Raw genomic sequence first — 25,328 nt, forward strand, 5'->3', positions numbered from 1 at the left:
TTATTTTTTATATATATATTAGCATTCACATATTTGTATAAACATATGTATGTATATAGTTTTAACAACTGGGATTGTTCTAATTTATATAGTTTGTAATCTTTCTTTTGTCACTTGACATTTTATCAAAGACATGTTCATAATTATATATCTAAAGCATCATTGGAAACGTCAGCATGCTGAAAATTACAGGAGTACTGTAATTTTCTAAACTGAATTCCTAACAATGAAAATGTGTGTTGTTTCCAATACTTTATTATTATTAAAAAATGCTGTAATGAACATCCTGGTACACACATATTCTTGTGCATGCTTATTTGAATGACAAGATTTGCACATTTCAAAATAATTTGTTAAGCGTGGTGGGCAGAATAACGCGGCTCCCAAAAGACGTCTACATCCTGATCACCAGAACTTATGAATATATTATGTTACATGGCAAGGGGAAAGAAATTAAGGTTGCTAATCAGCTGACTTTAAAATAAAGAGATTATCATGGATTTTTTGGTGGGCCCAGTGTAATCACAAGAATCCTTTAACTGTGGAAGAAGGAGGCAGAAGAATCAGAACCAGAGAGACATGACTTCCCTGGTGGCACCGTGGTTAAGAATCTGCCTGCCAATACAGGGGACACGGGTTCGAGCCCTGGTCTGGGAAGATCCCACATGCCGCAGAGCAACTAAGCCTGTGTGCCACAACTACTGAGCTTGTTCTCTAGAGCCTGAGAGCCATGACTGCTGAGCCCACGTGCCACAACTACTGAAGCACACGCACCTAGAGCCTGTGCTCCACAACGAGAGAAGCCACCGCAATGAGAAGCACACGCACTGCAACGAAGAGTAGCCCCTGCTCGCCTCAACTAGAGAAAGCCCGTGTGCAACAACGAAGACCCAAAGCAGCCAAAAAATAAGTAGATAAATAAATTTAAAAGAAAAGAAAAGAGAAGAACCACAGAGGATAACATCCTGTTGGAATAGAAGGGGGTCACAGCCAAAGAATGCAGGTAGTCTCAAGAACAAGGAAAACGCAAAAACTAGGTTTCTTCTCTAGAGCCTCCAGAAAGCAGCACAGCCATGGTGATACCTTGATTTTTACTGAGACTCACTCAGGCTTCTGACTTTCAGACCTGTAAGAGAATAAAATTTGTGTTGTTGTAAGCCACTAAATTTGTGGTAACCTGTTACAGCAGCAATAGGGAAATAATGCCTGGTAGATGTTGCCAGAAAGCTTGTACTGTTTATTCTGGCCCTAGCAGTGTTTGAAAAGTACCTGTTTCCGTACATCCTCACCAGTACTGAAGGTCTCATGATCTCACCTTTTTTCTGAAGCAGATTCCTTGATGTCTTTACTTGTATTACACACAGACAAGTCTATCCAATACTCTAGCATTTCCCAGAGTGTATTCTGCTGAACACGGGAAATTCATATATGTTAGGGTTCTCAATATATCCAAGGTAAAATAAATTTCAAAATACGGGGTTAAACTGGATTCTTTATTTAAGACTTCTCATAGCTTATAACATGCTAATGTATATTATGAACCTCCAAGAGGGAGATAGAGGTTGGTGTTTCCAAAGCTATGTCACAGCTCATAGAACTGATGTTTTCTTAGAACACTCTTTAAAATGCAGCTCTCCTTTTTCTGTTCTTTTCTCTCTTAATCTTTCTCTTTAATATATTAACCTTTACGTATGTCCATATTATATCTTAGACTTTGTTATTCTTCAGAATTCTTCTACCTCTAAAGTCTTACATTCAGCCATTCCATTTTGACCACAGCCTGATCCGCATTAATCCAGCTGCTTCTCTGTTCAGGACTTCCAGTGTGGATTCCAGATTTTTCGCGATTAGTCACTTCTTGCTTTTTTCTTTTCTTCCTCCTCCTGTTTTTGCTCTTCTGCCCATTTTTTGATATATTACTTTAACCTGTCTTACCAGTATCCTCAGTCCTCTTGTCCTCCCAGCTCACTTGTCTAGGAAAATCTGCTCTGAATGATTCTGAAAATATGCTTCTTTGGGTATTATGGATAGCCTCACTGGAAAAAAAATCTTACAGACTGGCCAGTTGTTTAAATGCAGTCTTCCACTTCAATATCTATTAGTTCTTTTTCCCCCCAGTTTTGCCCATTTCTTTACAGTAGTTAAACTTTTGCTGTTTTCTTGAAGTTTTACTCTCTTAGCAAATGATCTTTATTTGAACATAAAAATAAAAACCTTTTGGTGGGACTGATCTGCTTCCTGTTCCTTCCTCTACTAGTCCTTGCCTCTGTCGCTCTTAGAAAGGAAAAGGTTCTCATCCTCCTTATTAAGGTGGTTTTCTTTGTTTTTTGCTCTGGATCTCATAGACTTTTTTTTTTTTTAATATATTTATTTACTTTTGGCTGCACTGGGTCTTCGTTTCTGAGCGCGGGCTTTCTTTAGTTGCGGCAAGCTGGGGCTACTCTTTGTTGCGTGTGCGGGCTTCTTATTGCGGTCTCGTTGTGGAGCATGGGCTCTAGGTGCGCGGGCTTCGGTAGTTGTGGCTCACAGGCTCTAGAGCGCAGCCTCAGTAGTTGTGGAGCATGGGCTTAGTTGCTCCACTGGCATGTGGGATCTTCCCGCACCAGCGCTCTAACCCGTGTCCCCTGCATTGGCAGGTGGATTCTTAACCACTGCGCCACCAGGGAAGCCCATAGACTTTTTTTATATTCAACCTTTTCCCTCCTTAATTGGAGCTTTGTCATAAACATTTGAGCAAGCTTCCCTTAACCTGTCCTTCCCTAGCATTTGTTCTATATTTATCTTCCCCATTTATCACCTTATAAACATGGTCTATACTGACTCCCTCAACCCATTGTTCTCTGGTTTCTACCCCTACCTTTCCACTGAAACTATACTTGGTCAGGTCACCAAAGGCTTCTGTTTTTAACTCCAAAGACTCTTTTTTTAATTGAGGACAGGGACTGTTTTGCTAACACTTGTATCCCTAAGGCCTCCGCAGTGCCTGATACATAGTGGAATCTTTGCATATATTTGATGAATATTCATTCAAAGCATGTATGAATGTATTTCAGTTTACTAATGTCTGTTATGACTCTCTGCTCTGGCCTTGTTTATGTCTTCATGTGTTTCCTTGTTTTGTTTTGTTTTGTTTTTGTTTTGTTTTCTAACTCTATTTGAATTTGGTACTTTTTCTATTTGTCTTTTTCTTGTTATGTTCAGGATAATTCTTATATCGAAAGCTGTTATCTCTCATGGGATTTACCTTGTCAGTGTGTTACTTTGCTTTTAAAAGTGGAGCTATATTATCAGAAAGTTTAGCCTGATACTCCAAATATGAGCATTAGCCAAGCACAGCACTTAAAGGTATAGTGATTTAAGAGTAAGGCCTTTACTTTCTGGCAGCCCTGAGTTTGAAAACTGGGTGTATGATCTTGGGTAAGTTATCTAACCTTTTGATTCCAGTTTCCTCAGTGTTAGAATGGATATAATATGTTTCCTAGGGTTTGAGAAGGAATAAATTAGATAACAGAGTAAAAGTTCTTAGCATGGTGCCTTATACCTGGTTAAAAAAAGAAGCAGTAGGACTTCCCTGGTGGCGCAGTGGTTAAGAATCCGCCTGCCAATGCAGGGGACACAGGTTCGAGCCCTGGACCAGGAAAATTCCACATGCCGCGGAGCAACTAAGCCAGTGCGCCACAACTACTGAGCCTGCGCTCTAGAGCCCGCGAGCCCCAACTACTGAGCCTGTGTGCCACAACTACTGAAGCCCACATGCCTAGAGCCCGTGCTCCGCAACAAGAGAAGCCACTGCAAGGGGAAGCTTGCACACCGCAATGAAGAGTAGCCCCCGCTCGCTGCAACTAGAGAAAGCCCGTGCGCAGCAACAAAGACCCAACGCAGCCAAAGATTTAAAAAAAATAATAATAATAATTTTTAAAAAAGAAGAAAAAAGTTACATTTACTTACATATTTATTATTTCTGACACTCCTCATCTCTTTGTGTAGTTCCAGATTTCCATCTGGTACCATTTTCTAACAGCCTCAAGAGCTTGTTTTTAATATTTCTTATGGTATTGATCTATTGGCATCAAATTTTCTCAGCTTTTGTGTTTCTGAAAATGTCTGTTTCACCTTCAGTTTTAAAGGATATTTTTGCTGGATATAAAATTATAGATTGATAGGATTTGGGGTTTGTTCTTTTTTTTTCTTTTGCTAGTTTAAAGATATTATTCCATTATCTTCTGGCTTGCACTTTTTCTGATAAGAATTTTGCCATTATTCTTATCTTTATTTTTTTCTCTGCCTGCTCTTAAGATTTTCTCTTTATCATTGCTTTTCAGCCATTTGATTAAAGTGCCTTTGTATGGTTTTCTTTTGTGCTCAAATGCTCAAAGTTTATTGAGCTTCTTAGATATCTGGGTTTATAACTTTCATCAGATTTGGAAAATATTCCGTCATTATCTTTTCAGATATTTTTTTGTGTAACTGATATGAGCCAGATATGGTATAAACTCTTAATTTCTTTGGATCTGTTGCCTAAGTGAGCTGGTAATTTGATTTTGTTAATATGGTATAGAATTGTATGTTATCTACTGTACGTTTTGCAACTAAAGAGGTTTTTGGGTTTTTTTTTTTCTTCTTGTTTAGCAAAGAAGAACTTAAAAAGTGGGTTTTGAGTGATGTTGGAATCACAGTGAGGCTAGGCTATATCTTTGCTTTGGGGAGCAGTGTGGGAGAGTAGAATAAAATTTGTTTGATCTTTATTTTAGATGGTATCTAAGAAAGTTGTATAGCATGAAGATTTGTCCACAAAGATATCCACCTCCCCTTTTTTACCATGTATTCAGGAACTCTTTCTACGAATAGCTTTTGCCCTAAGCTGCAGTGCAAATTACTTGTAGTGGTGACTTAGGGTCACTCCAAGGAATGTTCTGCTGTTGCCATTGAAGTCTGTGTATGTTTATTTTTCCTGTATAATTTATGTAAGAAAATATAGTAAACCTGTGTTGTCAATTGTCTTATTAATCAAAAATTTCTAGAAATTAGGATTTTTGTTTTGCATTGTGATGAGGAGGAAGAGAGTGGGAAGAAGAACTAGAGAGACCTCTGGGACAGAATGTATACCAGAGGCTAAAACCAATAAGATTTCCTGGAGAAGAGTTTTTCAGGTTTAAGGAAAAGGGGAATATGGGTGGGTCTTATGCTTTTAAAAAGGCAAACTCTGAATAAAATCATAAGCAATAAAATAGTCACAATTTAGTGTTTTTTTTTTTTTTTTTGGCTGCATTGGGTCTTCGTTGTTGCACATGGGCTTTCTCTAGTTGCGCTACCCTTTGTTGCCTTGGGGGGGGCTATCCTTTGTTGCAGTGCGCAGGCTTCTCATTGCGGTGGCTTCTCTTGTTGCAGAGTATGGGCTCTAGGCGCACGGGCTTCAGTGGTTGTGATGCACAGGCTCAGTAGCTGTGGCTCGTGGGGTCTAGAGTGCAGGCTCAGTAGTTGTGGTGCACGGGCTTAGTTGCTCCGCGGCATGTGGGATCTTCCCAGACCAGGGATCAAACCCATGTCCCGACGTTGGCAGGTGGATTCCTAACCACTGCACCACCAGGGAAGTTCCACAGTTTAGTTTTGAACATGTGAATTGTTGAAAATTGAGGTCTGTATTGCATCATGGAATAATGAATAAATGAAGTTTAGGTTCTGAAATTCTGATAACACCTGGATTTGAACCCCAGTCCTAGCACTTACTATCTTTGTGATTTTGGGCAAGTTTCCTAAAATCTCTGAGCCTTTGTTTCTTTATTTATAAAATTGGAAAAATAGTAGTTACCTCAGGTTGCTATGAAAATTAAATCGATGATTGTTTATGTAATACACTTGTCGTTTACCTAGGTCCCCAATGATTATTAGTTTTCTTTATATATTCACTTTAAATTTTATTCTTTCATTCAGGGACCTTTTTACCTTTTAAACATTTATAATATTTAAACAAACCCCTATGGCATTCATGAGACTTTGTTTTCATCCTTTATTTTTCTCCATTGAATCCTTCCCTTGTTATTTATCCCACTCCATCCCATAAAAAACATGTTATGTATTCCATCTTAAAAACTCTTTTGACCCTCTCATCTCCCTCTACTGCCTCTCCTTCCCAGATAAAGTGTCTAAACTCAGTTTTAGTCTCAGTTCCTTTCCTCCTGTTTTCCATTGAAGTCAGTCCATGGGCTGATGCTCCCACTTTTCTGCCCAAATTGTTCTTAACAAGATCCTCAGTGCCTTCCACATACGAAATCCAATAGTCATTTCTCAGGCCTCATTTTACTTGATGCATCAGCAGTATTTATCGATTCTACCCTCTTTTTTGAAGCTCTTTTCTTTATTTGGCTTCTAGGACACCATAAAACTTCAACAAGTTTTCCTCCCTTCTCTCTGGTCATTAGTTCTCTGTCTTTTTACTGACCCATTGTCATCTCTAGTCTCTATATGCTGATGGCTCCCAAATGAATTTCTGTAGTACATACCTTTCCTTTAAATGTCAGACTCTTTAATTAACTGCCAGTGTACATTCACATGGATGTATATCTTAAAGTTATCATCGTTGTAAGAAATAATAGCAAGTGGTTATATAACACCATGTGCCAAGCACTGTTGTCCAGAATGAACTCTTCGCCCACACCTATTTGTATTATCTTCCTGTTGCTAGTAAATGACAAATTCCCATGAATCATTTTTGATTTTTCTCTCTCTCTCTCTCAAATTTCACTCAACAAATGCTGTTGGTCAGAGTCTGATCAGATTTTACTCTCTCCACTGCTGCCTACTGGTCCAAGCCAGTGAAGTCTCAACATATAGTCCGGGAGGAACCTCTTAAAATCTAGGTTAGGTCATGTCACCTCTTTGCTCAAAATCTCCAAAGGTCTCACAGATTATCTAGGTCAAGTTGGATGACTCAGTCATTCAGCAGCTCAGCCTGACCTGAAGGGTCCAAGATGGCATCACTCAAATGTCTGGACTGTCAACTGGAATGGCTGTGATAGGTGGGAAAACTGGGTCTCCTCTCTCCAAGTAGTCTGTCTCCTCTGCTTCATAACATTGTGATGGCATTACGAAAGGGCAAGCCCAAATACACAAGTGCTTATCAAGCCTTCGTTTGTGTCACACTTCCTAAAGTCTAATTGGCCAAAGTAAGTCACATGGCCAAGCCCAGGGTCACTGTGTAAAGAGAGTTCACAGTGGTGCAGATGCCAGGAGGTGTATGATTCATTGGGGGCCATCAATATAACAATCTTCTATAGGCCCTCTATGATTTGTATCAGATTTAATTTATTATATTATTTGATTATAGTGCAGCACCCCTTTCTTTAGTCAGATAGGTAAATAATAAAGAAAAAAGGAGCTTCACTAGATAAAACTGATGTCTAGAAGTATGGGTTAAATAATGGTTCTTGGGTGGAAAAATCAGATTTGACTTTTGCGTATCTTTTATTTTTAATTTCAGACACCACCTAGAAGTAGAGAATACTATATATACCATAATACTTTATAGATTATTTTATTTAGTTAAATCAGACAGTAACTTAAATATTGTTGCTGGCTGAGTTAATTAACTTGTCCATATCCCATGTTATCCTCTTACTCCAAATTGGGAAGTTGTACTTTATTTTTCCCTAACCTAAATTTATGTGGTGTTTTACATTATGTAAAGGACTGTTTGCTGTTTCTTTTTCCAACCTAAGTTTTGTTCCCTGTTACCTATCAAAGGATATAGTCACAGCCTTGTTTTCTTCAAATATTCTTCGTACTTTGTCTTGTCATGCTGTCCCTAATGTCAGTTATTTTTCTCTTATTCTTAGCATTTCCAATAAGTCTGGTCTGCTGTTACTTACATTAAAACTTGTTTTAATTCTAGTGTCTACTCATTTTTTGCTTTCATTTTCCTATCTTTGGAATTCTGTTAATCTTAAAATTATAAGTATGTGCAAGCATTGATAGCTTCATTATGTCCTCAAGGTTAATCTTACCTGACCATTTGTATATTGTTATACTAGTTTTATTAAAAATTGCTTTCTTTTTATTTTTCCTTATATAAGGCATTTAGTTATTCATTTTTAATGTGTTAAATAAGTAGTTCATATTATCTTTTATTTTAGGAAGATATAAGGGTTGTTGCAAATAATGCATTTTTGTTGTAAAGCGTTGGGTCCAATAGTGTTGAAAACCATTGTTCTGGCATATATCATCTACTAGGATAATCTCTAGTGCAGAAAATGTGTAAACAAAGAACTTCATCATAGTGCTATGCGTGCTATGATAAAAGTGGGCATTAAGATGCACTGGGAGTGCTTGGCCAAGCCAAGTCCCTTTTACAGGAGTTGAGTCTTTAAATACAAGAAGGGGTTAGCCGGAGGGAAGAGGGCAGGGATTCCATGTTGAGTGAAAGAGCATGAATCAAGGTACTTAGGGGCAAAATAGCAAGGAACTAAAAGTAATTTGGTTTTATTGGGTCATGAAGTGTATAGTGGGAAGCTGTGGGACCTTACATGCTATACTAATAAGCTTGGGTTTTGTCATGAGGTATTTTCTCCTAGTCTTTTCTAAAGTACAACTAAAGTCACAGGTGATTAAATACATGCTTTGGAAGTATGGTGCCAAAGTCCACATAGACCTCCTGCATGTTTGAAATTTCTCTTAAGACTGGTGTTTTATTGTTAAAAATTATGAATAACTTTGTCTTCTATTCTAGAATTGATTAATGTGCATTCTTAGCTTCAATATCCTAATTTTAGAATGAGGATAATAATAACATTTACGTCTTAGGATCGTTGGGAAGAGTAATAATACCTATAATGATGATAATGACAATAATAGCTAACAGTTTTGAGGGCTTATTTAACAAGAAACAATCCTAGGTGTTTTATTTCTATTACCTCATTTAATCCTCAAAACATCTCAATGAAGAACGTACTTTTATTATCTCCTTCTTACTCCTGACAAAAATGGGGCATAGAGAAGCAATTTTCCTAAGGTTATACAGCTAATAAGTGGCAGAGCGTAGTTAGAACCCAGGCAGTCTGAATATAAGGTACTTAACTACTACATTTTATAGTCCCATTCTGTGAGATCAGGTGTATAGAACATTTAGCATAGAATCTGCTACATAATAATTTTAAATGTAAGCAGTTATCAGTATTCAATAATAATTAATTTATTTTGTCCAAATCTTTGCGTTAACTTGATGTCTCTAAGAAATTGTGCTATGTCTTTCCTGTGGCTTGAGTTATTCCCGGCATGCCATTGAGTGCAGCGTGATACCCAAGCCCATGCCTTTAACCACTACTTTCTACTGCTTCCTCTTTCCTTGTTGGTCTGTGTCCATATTAGAATTTAAATCTGGTAGGAACTATAATCTGTTTTGTTCATCATTGTATACCTCGTCCTTAACACTGTATCTAGTACATAGAAATGACCAAATCATTGTTCGATGAGTGAATGAAGATGTAAAACCTGCCGTTTTCAGCTGGTCTTAGAATGTAAGCATTATTTATACCATCTGTAATTGTGGTTTAATTACTTTACTTGTTTTTCCTTCCATAAGCAGTCCAGTTTGGACCAACCGTCTGCTCCTGTGTTCTACAGGGCACTCTCACCTTGGTGCTGCAAGAGCCCTGCTGGGTAACTGGTTTCTGTCTTATAGAGATCACTCAGCTTTCAGGCAGGGAGGGAGATTAGGGTAACACTTCGATCCCAAACTAGAATTTTAGAAATATACAAAACATAATTTTTAAATGTGTATTCTAAAGAAACTAAATATAAAAAGGAAAAAAAGCTTTGATATTTTCCCTTTGCTTTTGACATTAGATCATTTTAAAGAGAAAATTTAACTTTCTTCAAGGGGGTTCTCTGTTATTGTGGGTTAACTCATATTTTCCTCCTCTCCTCTATCTAGAATGTCTTAAACCATTCTACCTTATGAGAAATTGGATGTTCTTGCAGATAGTCATTGTGGGAGAAAACGTTTCATTTAAGTCCCAGATGAGGACCGGAAACTTGAAATCAGAGGAGCATCTGAAATCAAGTAATATTAGGTAGGATGAAAATTACAAGGGATTTCTACATGTTTGTATTCCTTTTAGAGCTATATGTTAAAGTGTTCATATACTATGAACACTAGTACAAGAATTAGAAGCTTTCTGAAGCATTTGATATTGGCCAGGATGGGGGAGGGGAGTGCTAATGGTTTGGGGTTTTTTGTTTGTTTGTTTGTTTTTTAAACTTATGTGGCTTCATAAGAACTTTGGCATGTTTACTTTGTCATGAGCATTTATATCTTACAGTTCAAGGAAAATTTTTAAACATTTAAATTTAAGAAATGTTTATGTTTATATATGTGGTCTCTGAATATTTATGATAAGCATAAGGACATGTGATTTATCTTGTAGATTATCCTTTAGAATAAAAATTCCTATGTTTTGGGTTACATATATTGCAGTTCATTTGAGTGCAGGGAGCATCAGTTCTTGGTTCTATATGTCAGCCTGGATGCAGTCAAGCCTCCTAGGTACCTATAGAAATAGGTATATGATGGTATACAAGAGAAGCCCTCTGCAGCCATATGGTGAGTTGGTAACTCTTGTCACAGCAGCTTGTATCAGTTCAAATGACGGTGTGAAGGTGCTTGATCTTAGAGATGGGGCTTTTAAATGAGAAATGCTAGTTGCCCCTACAAGTTGATACTATGACAGTGACACCTATAGCTAGGCCATTCCAGAAGACTTGCTTTACTGTGTAACGCTTATGAGCTTTGGAACCAGACTGCAGGGTGGAACCCAAGTTCTACCACTTCCTAGTTGTGTTTTAAGTTTTATATAATCAAAGTTTTGTATAATCAAAACTAATGTTTGGGGAGAAACAAAAAGTACAATAATATAAATTCTTTGCAATTCTTTTTTTTTTCCTTCTTTGCAATTCTTATGTATCAATCTCTGGTTTTATTTTATGTGCATACTAGAATGCGGTCATTATGACATTCAAACAGTTTCTCTTTTGTCACTTAGCATTATGTGGTGGTATCTAGGATTTTTGACCTCCACCTTGGAATGTTGTCTTCTTCAACCTAGTGTGTTGCTTCAGAAAGGATCCTTTGTCAGTGACTAGATTAGCAAAAGTAATTTGGTGGTCACTGAAGTATTCAACTCATAGTCAGATTAACCCTCCCTCTCGGAGTTATCACTCATGTTCTTTTATGTAACTTACCTGTTGTCTTATTTGTTCCTGATAGCAACTCTGAAAGGGAGTTTGTATCCCTATTTTATAGATGAGGAAATTGAAGTTTCTTGGAAAGAAATTCCAAGGTAGCACTACTAATACGTAAGAAACCCAGATTCAGGGCCAAGTCTTTTTTATTCTGTATCATTTTGTGTTACATAAAATTGCCTTAAGTATGATGCACATTTTACCATTCATTAATTCAACAACATTTTAGTGAACAGCCATGACGTACCAGGCATTATTCTCGGTGTTAGGGATATAGCCTAACCTTCTTCCTCACATTTTTCCATTGTGCCTAATCCATATGGCACTCATCACTTTTTCTCAGGTTCTTTTGCCTGTTCATTTTGTAATTAGCTCAGAGATTTACCATTCTCCTCAGTTAATCTCCCTCTTACTTTCAGACACTGATCTGATTCTCCTACTTTGTCTCTGAATTTGAGGCAATGTAGCAGTGAATTCTCTGGACATCTCTCCACCCTGCACTACTCCCAGATTTTCCTAGCATATTTCTGTCTAATCTTACCTTCCTCCAATTTCATCCTGCCTCTTTTTCAAAGCCAGTCTTGCCTCCTGTCTTTTTCACATTCTCATGTCTTTTCATCTCTTCCAGGATCATGCTGTGTTAGTTTTGTTCTTTCCTATATCTTCAAGCTATTCCTTTTTCCTAGCTTCTTTTCTTCATTCTAAACGTGCTCAAGTCTTTCCCATTGAAAAAAAGAAACGTCTCTTTACCCATGGCCCCCTTCTCTTTCTCTTCACAGCCCAGTGTCTTAAGACTTGCCTTAAACTTCTCCCTCTCATTTGTTCCTCATTCTCCCTGCAATTTGACATTTTGTCTTTCTCTGGCAAGGCTATCATTGACTCTTGCTTCACCAAATCCAACACACCTTCCAATCCTTATAGTACTTATCCACTGCCTTTGAGATTGTTGACTACTCTGCCTTTTTATCTTCTTCTTTTCCCTATACCACTCTTCTCTTGCTCTCGTACACCTGTAGTTTCTTCTTGGTGTTCTTCATGGGCTGTCTTTCTTTTATCTGCCACTTAAAAATGAAGATAGGGAGCTAGCACCACCCTTCTGCCTTTCTGGGCAATTACATTTACTCTTACGGTTTTAACTACCATCGCTGTGCTGATCACTCCAACACTGTATCCCTGGTCTTGATGTCTCCCCTGTGCTTGACACTCATCTGTAAGTGTCTGCTTGCTCACCCCCACTTTGTCAAATACCCAGATGTCCAAGCCAACAATCTGGGAATGATTTTAGACTGTTTCCTCTGCTTTATCTTTCTCCTTCTGATTTTACTTCCAGATATTTCTTGAATCGAGGCTTTTCTGTTCATCTGTATTATCACTTCCTTTCTTCCAGTCTCGCCCTTTTAAAATCCACCTTCCATGCATCTTGTTGTTGTAGTCTTTTAAAAATGCAGTTCTGACAATGCTGTGCCCCTGTTTAAAACTCAGCACTGTTCTCCTAGTAGTTAAAAGATAGAATCTGAGCTCCTTAACGTGTCATACAAGGCCTCACAGTCTGCTCTCTGCCTTGATTCTCCAGCTCATCTTCTGTAGCTTCCTACCGTGAATTTGATCCGTCAATCTACCTCCTTCACTGGCTTAGCTTTGTTTTTACTGTTGTGATATTTTCTCTGCCTGGAAGAATAACTCCTTCTCATACTTTGAGATTCCCAGACCAGAAATGGCCCTTTATAAAACTAGGTACACATATTCAAATTGTATAGATTGTAGAGTGAACGTTGTAATATAGAGCAGTGGAGTATCAGGAGATTTGAAAATTCGTGCCAAACTCTGTAACGTTTCATAAAGAGAGAAAGCAAGTTAGTATTTTTATTATCTCTTACTGAGAAAAGCTCCTTTAGGAGCAACATCTTCCCTAGATGTTCTTTTCTATGTGAAATTCAACAGTAGAGTGATGTGATTTATTTTCTTCTGATTAATACCATGAAACTTGGTGATATCTTAAAGTTCTAAGTGTATATGTGCATGTGTGTCTGCATGTGTAAGCACACACTCACCTTATGGTGTCTACTGTCTGGCCTGTTATTTAACACAAATAATTATCATTAGGTTAATATGTTTATGGTCATAATTGTTGGCTACTGTTATCCCAAATACTCCGTAGTACTTTATGGAAATAGGTAAACAAATTATCTTGAAATAAAACCTTCTGTGGCTTTTATTTAAATTTCCAAAAAATGTTGCTCTAGCATTACCTCCCGGAACAAAAGAACCTGATTTACCTTTCCTTAACAGCTGTGAGTTTAGAGGATATTGGCTTATATTCCTATGTTCTGCTCATATGAGAAAGGGGGTTGGGAGGCCAGGTAAAAGGAATCCTTCATTGTATCGGCCCCTGATTTGGAAATGTCCTATATTTTTAAACCATGAATATTAATGTGTGATCATAAGAGAGATTATCCTGTATTTGTTACCTTGCATTGTTATATCAGTGCTATGTATAATCAAGCTATTTGTTAAAGAAGATAACCATTAATTAGTTTTTTTCCTCTAGTGACATTATTAAAAAATTACCATAAAATGTTTAACCTTTGAAAACCCCAATTCTTTGGGCTATTACTATCAAACATTCCATTTTTTTTTTTTCCCTTACAGTCTTGTATAACAGGGGAACTATGATACAATGGTTAGGAGTTAGCCCCTGGAATCAGTGTGTTAAAATGCTACCTCTACTACTTGCTAACTTGATGACTTTGGGCATGTTACTTAATCTCTGTCTCCTTGGGTTTCTTCAGCTATAAAGTGGGGGCAATAATAGTACATAGTGAGGATTGAATGATTACCTTATGGAAAGCCCTTACTTTAGAACAGTGTCTGGCAATAATAAGTGCTAAATATAGTGTTAGCTATTTTAGTATAACTAGTGCATTAGAATGCATTAAATGTATTTATAGATCTTGATGATCATGTTCTCTCCAAGAGTATTGTTTCAGATGGTTAGCTTTAAACATATTTGATTATCACTGAATGTTTCAAATTCTTTTCAGCCTTTTAATGACTTTCTTTTTTAGTGTTTGATAGAAGTGCTTAATTTCCCTTATTATTTACGAACTGAGACAATATATTTAGTATTTTGAAAGCTTTATATTTTATAACTATTTAATAGTGCTATTTTATTATTGAAGGCATGATGATTTTAGTTCTTGGATTCTTCATTCATTCATTCTTTTCATTAATTCCTTTAGCTTAAAGTAAGAATAAAAAGGATCTCATGTGGCCACACCTTCTAGAAGCCAAGAGGAAACATTTAAAAACTATTATCTCTTTATATAAGCATTGTAACGTTAATCTTTAACAATATTGGTCTTTAACAAAACCAGTAGATCATTGAGGTGTAGTATTTTTTCTTTATAAAAAAGTAGGGGCTTCCCTGGTGGCGCGGTGGTTGAGAGCCTGCCTGCTAATGCGGGAGACGCAGGTTCGGGCCCTGGCCTGGGAGGATCCCACATGCCGCGGAGCGGCTGGGCCCGTGAGCCACAGTTGCTGAGCCTGCGCGTCTGGAGCCTGTGCTCCGCAGCGGGAGAGGCCGCGATGGTGAGAGGCCTGCGCAGCGCGATGAAGAGTGGCCCCTGCTTGCCGCAACTAGAGAAAGCCCTCACACAGAAACGAAGACCCAACACAGCCAAAAATAAATAAACTAATTAATTTAAAAAAAAAAAAATATATATATATAAAAAAGTAAAATAATCAAATAGCCAATTTTGTGCTAATCTTTATGAAAGCAGTTGGTATAAGATCACATATCTATTGATTTGATTTCTTGTATATTATACATTATTTTAAAAAACTAAGAGTTGTGTAGGGGTGGGAGGATAGGGGTTCCTTTTCTTGTGAGATAATTTTTAGTTTAACCCTCTCACCTACCTAAATGGGTATTTTTGGTACACAGAAAAAGGAAGAGTTAGTGGATAATAATATATAAACCTAACCACGTTTTAAGCAATTTGCAAATTAATTCCATCAGAAATATAGCATGGCCTACAAGTACTAACTTTCTGATTACATGAGACTATATTTTAACATAGTCTTTGTGACAAGATTATGACATTAGTGATTAAAAATAGATCTTTAGTCTGAGGAAACTGTTATTGATGATTCCTCATATGGGAAAACTGTTTGGTTTGGGAACTTACAGATATTCGACTTCTCATTTTTGATGAAGTACTCCCTGAAGCAGGAGAGCCAACTTTTTCTGTAAAGGGCCCAGATAGTAACTGTTTTAGGCTTGGTGAGACATGTGATTGTTGTCTCAGCTACTCACCTCTGCCCTTGTAGCAGAAAGCAGCCATAGACAATATGTAAACGAATGGGTGTGACTGTTCCAGTAAAATTTATTTATAAAAATTGATCCAGTGTGAAGGAGGGAATTTCATCCACAGGCTGACCACTGCGCTAGAATGTGAATTTTACTTCTTGTGGTCCTTTTGATAAAAATCCCAGGTATTTATATCCTAATGTGATCTTTTTTAAAATATCTATTTATTTAATTTATTTATTTATTATTTTTGGCTGTGTGGGGCCTTAGTTGCAGCACGTGGGATCTTCGTTGCCTTTCGTTGCAGTGCGTGGGCTCTTTGTTGTGGCGCATGGCGCGTGGGCTCCAGAGCGCGTGGTCTCTGTAGTTTGCCACACACAGGCTCAGTAGTTGTGGCACACGGACTTAGTTGCCACGCATCATGTGGGATCTTAGTTCCCCGACCAGGGATCGAACCCACATCCCCTGCATTGGAAGGTGGATTCTTAACCACTGGACCACCAGGGAAGTCCCTGAACCGATCTTTTAATTTAGACTAGTTGACTTAAATGTTAGGGTTTAACTGACAGAGCACAAAACTGAACCTAGATAAGTCTATGTTAGCTTTTTATGTCATAGAATTTTTTTATTCTAATTTAAAAGAAATAGAAATGACTTGGACTTTGGAGTCAGAAAGAACTAAGTTTGTACTTAATTGTACCTAATTGCTTTGTGACTATGGACAAATTATTTCACATTTCAGAGCTTCAACTTCCTTGTTTATGGGATGGGAATCATAGTAGCTATCTCCCAGGGTTGTTACATTTTCCATTTATCTAGCTTTTCACCATTTCAATTTAGCAAGGTTATTTTAGTCATTAACACATGTCTCTTTCAGAACCTAGGAGAGAACTGTGCACAGAGGAGCATCTCTTCCCTTGTGTTACTAAGGAATCAGAACTCTTGGAATTTCAAAATGCTTGAACATTCATGTCAGATAGTTTTTATGACATTTTTGAACTTTTGTTAGTGTTTGGATTTTTAGTTTTACATTTTTCTTGGGCAGATTATAGTGTGTAAAAATGTAGAGTGAAATTTTGATCTTTGTTTATCAAAGCCTAGAAGTCTGCTCCAGAAACTGTTAGAATTATAGTTTTTCTCTTACTGATGGCCTATCAGAGAAGCAGATTATTTGGAAATAGTTCCTGTTATATGCTCAATATGATCTTCATTTGACTGGAAATTGGTATCCTCGTTAGGCAGATGTTAGCATACCAAGATGACATTTGTTCATCTTTACAAGCAAATCTTGTTTGGAATGAGAAAACAATCATTAGACACATGATCCTAAGTGTATCTTGTATATACTAGAGTATGTATTTTTAGCTAAGATATGGAAGCATTGTGAAATATGTTCTTTGTAACTTGGCAGCTCAGAATGAAAGGTATTGAATCCAGTGGAGATGCATAAGTAAGGTTGGCTGTCTCAGTATAAGGTTCATAAGTTAGTACTCTAGGAGGGTTTTGGGGTGGGGGAGGAGTGGAGGTTGTTGGTAGGTTAGGATGTGTGCTATTCCTAAGTGTGATCTTAGGTTTTAAGAGCATAAACCAAATACTTTGTGAAGATTTTTTTTTTTTTTTTTTTTTACGGCAAAAGTTTAACACTCAAACTAGGCTTTATGGGTAATGGAATTTGATGTGATGTTACCTTTTAGGACTAAGTGTAGCTGTTTATTTGGTATTGTTCATTTATATTGATAGTTCTTGTGGTTTGTGGTTTCTATAGCATCCTATTGTGATTCTATTTGAAAGCTTAAATTTTTAAAAATATAGATATCTTTTTAAAATCTAAGAAAATAAAAAGATTCATGTTTTGATAAAACTAAAATTCACAATTGTTATCAAATAATAAATTACATAAAGCATTTACAGTAAAACTTTTAGAATCTCTAAATATCCTCTAGCTTTTATGTCAAATTTTGTTTTTAAAAATGGAAATCTCATAAGTTTATATACTTACCTTTTTAGAGTATATGAAAATAATTTAGCCTTTTTCCTTTATTCACTTAAAAAATATGTATTGAATGCCCACTGTGTAGGCAAAGAAGTTGTGATGGTGAGCATTCCTAAAATCTGTGATATACACTGTAAAGAAAAAATACAAGTGCCTTGAGAGCATAAAACAGGAATATCCTTCGTGTGTGCAGGGTTCAAGTAAAGCTTCCTGAGGAAGTGATGTCTCTACTGAGACAAAGGATGAGTAATTAACTAGACAAAGGAGGAAGATGTATTCCTAGCAAAGGGACTCTTCTTTACAAAGGCCCTGAGCACCAGGGGAGTCAAGCACATTGGAGAATCCAGAAAGAAGTCCAGGGGCTGGAACACAGAGATCCAGGAGAGAAAAGAATAATGGTAGAAGTAGAGTACAGAGACTCTCTTCAGTTACAGAGGACTTTGTAGACCGCTTTAGTAAAGATCTTGGTTTTTACCCTAAAAGCAGTGGAAAATCATTAAAGGGTTTTAAGTGCGCAATTGGTGAGGTCAGATTTGCATTTTTTAAAGATCCCTCTGATAGCAGTGGAGAGAGCAGAATGAAATGAGACAAGAGTGAAGTGGAGAAAACAATTTGGTGGCTTTGCAATAGTCCAGGCAAGGGATGGTTGTAACTTGAATTATAGTGACTGAAGAGGAAGTAAAGGGAGAGCTACAGATTCAAGATGTATTTAGTAGGTAAAATTCTTTGGAGTTGATAGATTACCAGGGATTTGAGAGAACGTTATCATGGATGAATTCCAGGTGTCTGCTTTTCACAACTGGAAAGCCATGATACGTTTGCTAAAGTACAAAACACTAGAAAGAAAACCAGGGATGGGGGTAGGGATGGGTCATGAGTTCAGTTTTGGACCTCTTGAATATAGGCAATTCTTAAAGAATTTGGGAGAGAGAAAAGAAGCAGCAGCTAGAGGAAAATCTAGGATAGAAGGTTTTAAAATCTGTGAGAGAATAGGTCATGTTTAAATACTGTGAGAAGGATCCAATAGAGAGGGAAGTTTTTAAATTATTGAAAGAGGGGAGAGGGTAATTAAAGGAGCAGAAGTCCTTGAAAAGGTTAGAAAGAGCATACCTAAGTGTAATTACTGGTCTTAAGTAAGAGATGCAGTACCGCTAGTATTTTAACAAGAGTAAGAAGGAAGAGGGCTCTGTGACTGTAGTAAGTGTTTAGTAACTGGGCATTGTTTTTCCTGAGGTATGGGGCTGTCCTTTGCCGAAAAGAATTGAGGAGAATGGAGATTTGAAATAGTTATAGTGGCTAGTGAATTGAGAAACATAGAATTTCCTGGCCTCATTGAGGGAAAATTTGGAGGTAAACAGTAAGAAAATGAACTCTACTCAGTAGAAGAGTTTGCGATGACCCTGTGAACTTGTAAGAAATGGCATCAATTTGCCAAGATCTAATGCTACTCTAAACATTAAAGCAGGGACACTATTTGCAGTGCCACAAATAGAGCTGTTATACATTCTTACTGTCATATATAATTTTACTTAACATTTAGTGTTACTTACGTTGGGTGGGCCTACTTTGTTTCTAACTGAGGTTCTTTTTTCCTTTTTTAGGCAGGCAGAAGTCCTGAAGGCTGACATGACAGGTATTGGCTGGCTCTTCTGTTCTTCACAACTTATTTTATACCATTGAATTAAGGGAAGTGTATCATCTTATTATACTACTTGTAGTACTGTCCTGGTTGCCAGAGGGGATGATAACTTACTATTTATTTTAAATATTTATTGTTTTTATACTTTGAATTCTTACTTAGATGGCTTGTCAAAATTTTTATGTAATCTGTGCTACACTGAGTTGAATATTACTTAATTTAATGCATATACTCATTTAATTTTTACAAACTATTTATCAGCTACTTACGAGATACAGAAAAAATAATTCATATACCATATAAACACAAATATCTCATGGTATTAGATTTATATCTTCCTGTTTATAATTCCCCAAACTTGAATAGTAGGTAAACCTTCAGAAAAAAATGTTTGCAGGAAAACTCTTGCGAATTGAAAGTCCTTGAAATTGAATGAGCTACCTTGCCACTTTTCTTTCTTTTCTCACGTTTTTTGTTTTGAATAACAGCCAAGGTGTTTTTGAAAGAATAACTGGAATTAGTCACTAAAAGGAGCAGGTGAATTTAACTCCAAAATTAGGAAATATATGGCAATAACTATGTAGTGATCAATATGTTCTCTGTAACAGCATAACAGCAATATGCTTTCTATAACCGTCCTAAAATGTAAAAAAACAATAAGTGCTAATGGATCTCATCCTAATTTTTGAAGATTTTAGTTCTGCAGTGAAACCTGCAAAGAAGAGTTAAACTTGTAAGCAGCATACCTGCCATAATTTACAACCAAGAGGAAATGGGCTATTTAGATCTCTTTTTCTCAATCTGTAGAATTGCAGGCTAATGTTCTAAGAATTTTAGATAATCTCATTGTCATCTTGCTCAAGAAAAAAAAGGGAAAAAAAGCCAAAAACACTTTTTATAGGTTTATAGTTCTTCCCATTATTAACATAACTGTCATCATCTTCCATACTATGGATTCTGATGTCAGCTCTGAGCTACTGTATTATGCTCTTGTATGGGCATTGTAAGCATAATCTATATTCCGTGACAGAAATTGTGCACGGAACAATGTTAAGCCATCTATATACCTTTTACATTTTCTTAACTCTTGAACACCCTCAGTAAGTAGGCTTAGGGTTTGACTTTTGTAGGGGACATTTGACCTGCCCAGAAGGTGACCTGTCCTTAAGATATTAAGTCTGCTCATTTAAATGATAGTCTCACTGATAGGTCAGAGTTAATGATCCCTTACATTCCTTTTCCTGCAATCAGTGAATTGAAGCAGGGTTGAATAAATCTATAAATCTATTTATTTAGTCATTAAAAGCTTAATAAGGAAGGGACCGAGACCCTGATACCAAAAAATAGACCCTATTTTTTAGTAGCCAGCAAACTCTTGTAAAGATTAACTCTGATGTCTGGGAGATTCTGTGTGCAGAATAGGATTATGGTGGCTGTAGATACTAATAGCAGACCTAAAGAAGAGTGAAGATTATGCCATTGTGCAGCGGCAAAATACTAAATGCAACCAGACAGGCTAACTAGCAGCCGGAAATATATAATTGAAAAGTCCATTATTAAGTTCTTCTATTGAGGCAGCTCACTGTCAATTATTGCACTCATAAGCCTAGTAATCGGAAAGGCTAATGTGCCTTGTAGGACTCTGGCAGACAATATGGCCCCAATTTGGTATTACATATAGTTATAGCCTGACTTTCTGATTTCATCTTGCACCCAGTCTCTCATTTGGCCTCTTGAGCAGTTTAATCACTGTCTGCTACTGGTCCTCATTTGCATTAAATAGCAAGTGTGTATTGCTCACAAAAGTGTCTTGGCAAGCAGTCTACCGATTGTTAAAATAACACTCACTGTCAAGACTTTATTGGCTTGACATACATAGGGAGAGTAGGAGTAATAGCAGAATGCCCAAACAGCTGCTGGATTGTGAGCTGACAGGAGGATTCTGTAAGGACAATTGTGAGAATGATTCAAAAGAAAAAGAGAAAAGCTGCTTTGGACAAAGAGATATAGTTATGAGAGTAAACAGACCAACTTGGCAGTCCATCATTTCAAATGGGGTGACTTATTATGAGGCATATGGCTTCCTATGGTATGAATGCATAGAAATCCAAACCAAGATCAAAGGGTGAACCATTCTCTTTTTTTAAGCCTTTTTCATTTCATGGCGTTATTTCAAAACTAAAAGACAAATACAGAAGCATTTTGAAACAGATGTAGTCATTAGCCAAAAGGTAAAAGTCATCTGAAATGTAGTAGTATAAAACTTCTGCAGCTGTCTATGATATCTGTTTAAAGCATGTTTTTGCTTTGGGGAATGGAGAGTGAAGGCATTCTTGGTGTGGCATAATGGTCTTAACTATCTGTTTATCTATCTACTGTTCTGTTTTTGTTTTGTTACTTAGATTCTAAGCTGGGTCCAGCCGAGGTCTGGACATCCAGGCAGGCTCTGCAGGACCTGTACCAGAAGATGCTGGTTACTGATTTGGAATACGCTTTAGACAAGAAAGTAGAACAGGATCTGTAAGTATTACCATTTGGGATGTCCCTGTAAGATCAGGAATCTCACCAAGACTTTAGAATAGAAGAGAACAATTTGGTTGTTTCTTTTAAACCTATTTCAGAGTAAGCTTTTTCAATGAAAAAAAAAAGGAAAAATTCTAATACTTGTGATCTTTTTGAACAAAATATTTGACCATTGATATTACTTTAGATACAGTCTTAGGTAGCAAGAGGAGAAATGTTTAGAGTTGAGTTTTATTAAGGTCTTCAGGGCGTATCGTAAAAACAAATTTGTATGTGTTTCAAGTACTAAGAGACAGTGTTTGGATTCTCTGTATTGTATTCAGTCCTATATTTGAGCCATGATTTAAAAAAAGAAATACGAAGTAGGCTTTCTTTGATAAATATGATTCTATAAGTTTCTCGCAAAGGAAAATGTGTTTACATTGTAAGGAAAGTTCTTCCTTTTAATCCAATAAATAGGTATTTCCTTTTTTTTCTCCCTAATAAGACTAAAGAAAGATTTTGTATATTTAGGCTGTTCCACTCATTCTTTCTATTAGGGGTGAAATGGCAGATGACCAGATTCCCAACTGAGTAAATAAATGTCTTTCATGGAAGGCCTTGCCTTATAAATTGGAACCAAGGACATTAGCCTGGTGGAAAATTAAAAATCAAGAATATTCTGTTTAATAATGCCTGTTACCCTAAATAGTGGTGAAGATTAGTTTTTCCTATATTGCACACCTAACCTTTATATTGTCAGGAGATCTAGTAATAGAGCTTAATCACAACCACTCAAACCCATATTTTTGATATTAGAGTCATGGATAAGATGGCATCAAAAATGCTAAGGGAGTGATTGATTGCCCTCATAAATCATTAAAAACCCCAGTGCTTCAAAAGAGCCTCAAAAGCTGCTGTTGATAAAGAATTAGGTACTTTCCAGGTAGGTTGTAAACCCTTTATCTATCTGTGTTTGCTTCCTTCAGCCAGTAATATCTTCCCTCCATCCTAGTTCCCTTTTTTTGTTTTGTTTCTTTGTGATTTCCCCTGTGATTTCCAAATTAGGGAGTGACTGTATTTCACCATAACTGAATTTAAAATGATTCTCTCTACAATTCGATTAGTGAAAGGCATTTTATAACAGGATTTTGGTGCGCCACGTTTCAGCATTGTGTTCTTTCTTAGTTTGAAGAGCCAAAGTTGAAATGTCAAAATGAGTTTATATGTCAAGCTCTAACGAAAATATTAACCCCAAGAGAAATAAACAAACTGTTAAATAGAACTAGAACTGAGTGCTGTGGGAAATAAGTTTTAGAGAAATAAGAGATATGGCTTAATATTTACAAAAAAAAACTCCCCCACCCCCACCCCCAGACATGCCACTTGATACAGAGAACACATATTTTTTGACGCAATGGTGCAATGTATGGAAATTTGTTAATAGCTTGCTTTTACTTTGGTCTTGGCACTGTAGTTCTAATTTTGTACCAGGATTCCTAAATAGGTTCTAAGTCTAGTAGCCCTAAAAGATTAATAACTGAAGCCACAGTCTGATTATTCGAACATTTGGTAAGTGTTTACTAAGGTCAGTTGCATTCTACTGCTTGTCTAGTCTTGTTCAAAGGGGAGCATAAAGTTATTTAAGTGAATAACTTTAATGCAGGTTTACTGTCTAGTGTGTTATAATTATAACAAACAGTTCTTTCTTGTTCTCAGGGGGACCAGTGTCTGCCCAGTGAGTCACTGCTATACCAAATAGAATTACATTTTGTTTTCAGCTGGAATCATGCCTTTAAGAATCAGATCACAACACTACAAGGCCAGGCAAAGAATCGAGCAAACCCGAATCGGAGTGAAGTTCAGGCAAACCTTTCTCTGTTCCTAGAGGCAGCTAGTGGCTTCTATACTCAGGTGAGTTCTGCACTGTATACCAATTTTCCTAAAATTAGTAGTGAATAATTCTCTTTGTACACATCTTGTTCATATAAGCACTTGGGGTACCCACTGTATGGTCCATCCAGGAGTTGATCACCTATAATCTCAGATGAATCAAAATGTCTGAAATTACTTACCATAAGACCTTTAAAACAGTAAAGACTCTGCTCTTAAAAAGGTGATGGAAAAAAAAAAAAGTGATGGTTCAGCTTAAAGGTTAGAGGTATAATTGTGTGAATAAAAAAAAGGGTAATGAGAGCAATGCCTTAGTGAAACAGCAGAAGTAGTGAGTTACAGGTGGTAGTAGAGCAAATGTAAATGTATGGGCGTAGTCATTGTGAAAGTAACAGCTATGTTTTGCCAGGTAAGAAATAGTCAAAATTTGTGATATCAAGTGAGTTTTCATAGTATTATATATACAGTAGAATTTATCTGGAGCTTCAGTGCTATTAAACTACCTAAGAAATAGAGTAGCCTTTCCTCAGTTTGAATAATAAGCTATTATTGATTGTCCTCAGAGACTTTCCTTGTCCTTAATTACATCTTGATATGACTTCTGAATCAGGCGAGGTAAAAGAATAAATAAATCTTTTTGGACAATGAATTTTATTTAAGCAGAATTCTTTAGAAATTCATCTCATCCACTTGTAATAGCATTCATAATTTAATTAATAACATGTATATAAATTCTCATCTTATAATGACAAGACAAGGTTTTGCAGATCTTGCTCCGAAAGAAATTCAAGAACCTTCTCTCTGTGCTGCTACTTGACCATTGCTACCTGTATTTTGGCTCCATTTTGGTTTTACTACTTCTTAGAATGAAGAGAAAGAAAAGACTGTTAAAAGATAGCAAATAGCCATCATCTTACAGAGATTATTTGTTTTACTTAGACTAAAACATTCATCACAGTTCATCATTGAAAGAACTCAAGTATGGTTCTTGTTCTCAAAATTCATTTTTAAATTGATGCCAACTTTTAGCAAAAGTTGATATTTCTGGAGAGGGGGATTGTGGTTTGCCACTAACTAATCCTTATTAGCAGATGTTAAAGAGTAATTCATTCTACAAGTAGCTGTTAAAAGTCTACTCTTCGTAAGGCACAATACTAGACACTGAGAATTGGAGAGAAAAGAGACCATCTTTAACTTTCAAGGGCATATCCAGTCTAAATGAGGAGATGGATACATTAATAGATATAGGGTTTCTTTTGGCTTTCTGATTATAAAAACAAACATACTAATTTCAGAAGATTTGAAAATTATAAAAAGTCAAAAATTGTTCATTACCCTCTCATTCAGGATAAATTACTACTTTTAATATGTATGTTTCTAGTGTTTTTATACTTTTGTACGTGTTTGTACCTATTCATTCTTGTATCAGCTCTATAAACATAATGTAAGTTTTTCCTTGTATTATTAAACAGTTTGATAAGCATCTTTGTATATAAAGCATTTTCTCTAATACTGGATTACTTCCTGAGGATAGGTTCTTTTTTTTTTTTTATCACTGAGTTTACGAGCTTTTTTTTTTTTTTAACTTTTGAGTTTATTTATTTATTTATTTATGGCTGTGTTGGGTCTTCGTTTCTGTGCGAGGGCTTTCTCTAGTTGTGGCAAGTGGGGGCCACTCTTCATCGCGGTGCACGGGCCTCTCATTATCGTGGCCTCTCTTGTTGCGGAGCACAGGCTCCAGACGCGCAGGCTCAGCAACT

At 36.7% G+C, this 25,328-nt stretch overlaps 1 protein-coding gene across 7 annotated transcripts in view; it reads left to right on the forward strand.

Moving 5' to 3' along the window:
• The window catches only part of SMG7 (SMG7 nonsense mediated mRNA decay factor), a 72,111-nt gene that overhangs the window by 13,167 nt on the left and 33,616 nt on the right, over window positions 1–25,328 (forward strand). For 5 of the 7 annotated variants that reach the window (XM_007175198.3, XM_007175202.3, XM_007175201.3 and 2 more), the window contains exons 2-5: window positions 9,926–10,064; window positions 19,136–19,167; window positions 21,576–21,693; window positions 23,457–23,589. In XM_007175198.3, the coding sequence (XP_007175260.1) occupies window positions 9,949–10,064; window positions 19,136–19,167; window positions 21,576–21,693; window positions 23,457–23,589 (399 nt within the window). In that variant the 5' untranslated portion in view covers window positions 9,926–9,948. The remainder of the gene's footprint in view (window positions 1–9,925; window positions 10,065–19,135; window positions 19,168–21,575; window positions 21,694–23,456; window positions 23,590–25,328) is intronic. The other 2 variants (XM_007175200.3, XM_007175204.3) reach the window with 2 other exon arrangements.

The sequence above is a fragment of the Balaenoptera acutorostrata genome, chromosome 1 (genome assembly GCF_949987535.1).
Source record: "Balaenoptera acutorostrata chromosome 1, mBalAcu1.1, whole genome shotgun sequence".
In the NCBI taxonomy this organism is placed as follows: Eukaryota; Metazoa; Chordata; class Mammalia; order Artiodactyla; family Balaenopteridae; genus Balaenoptera; species Balaenoptera acutorostrata.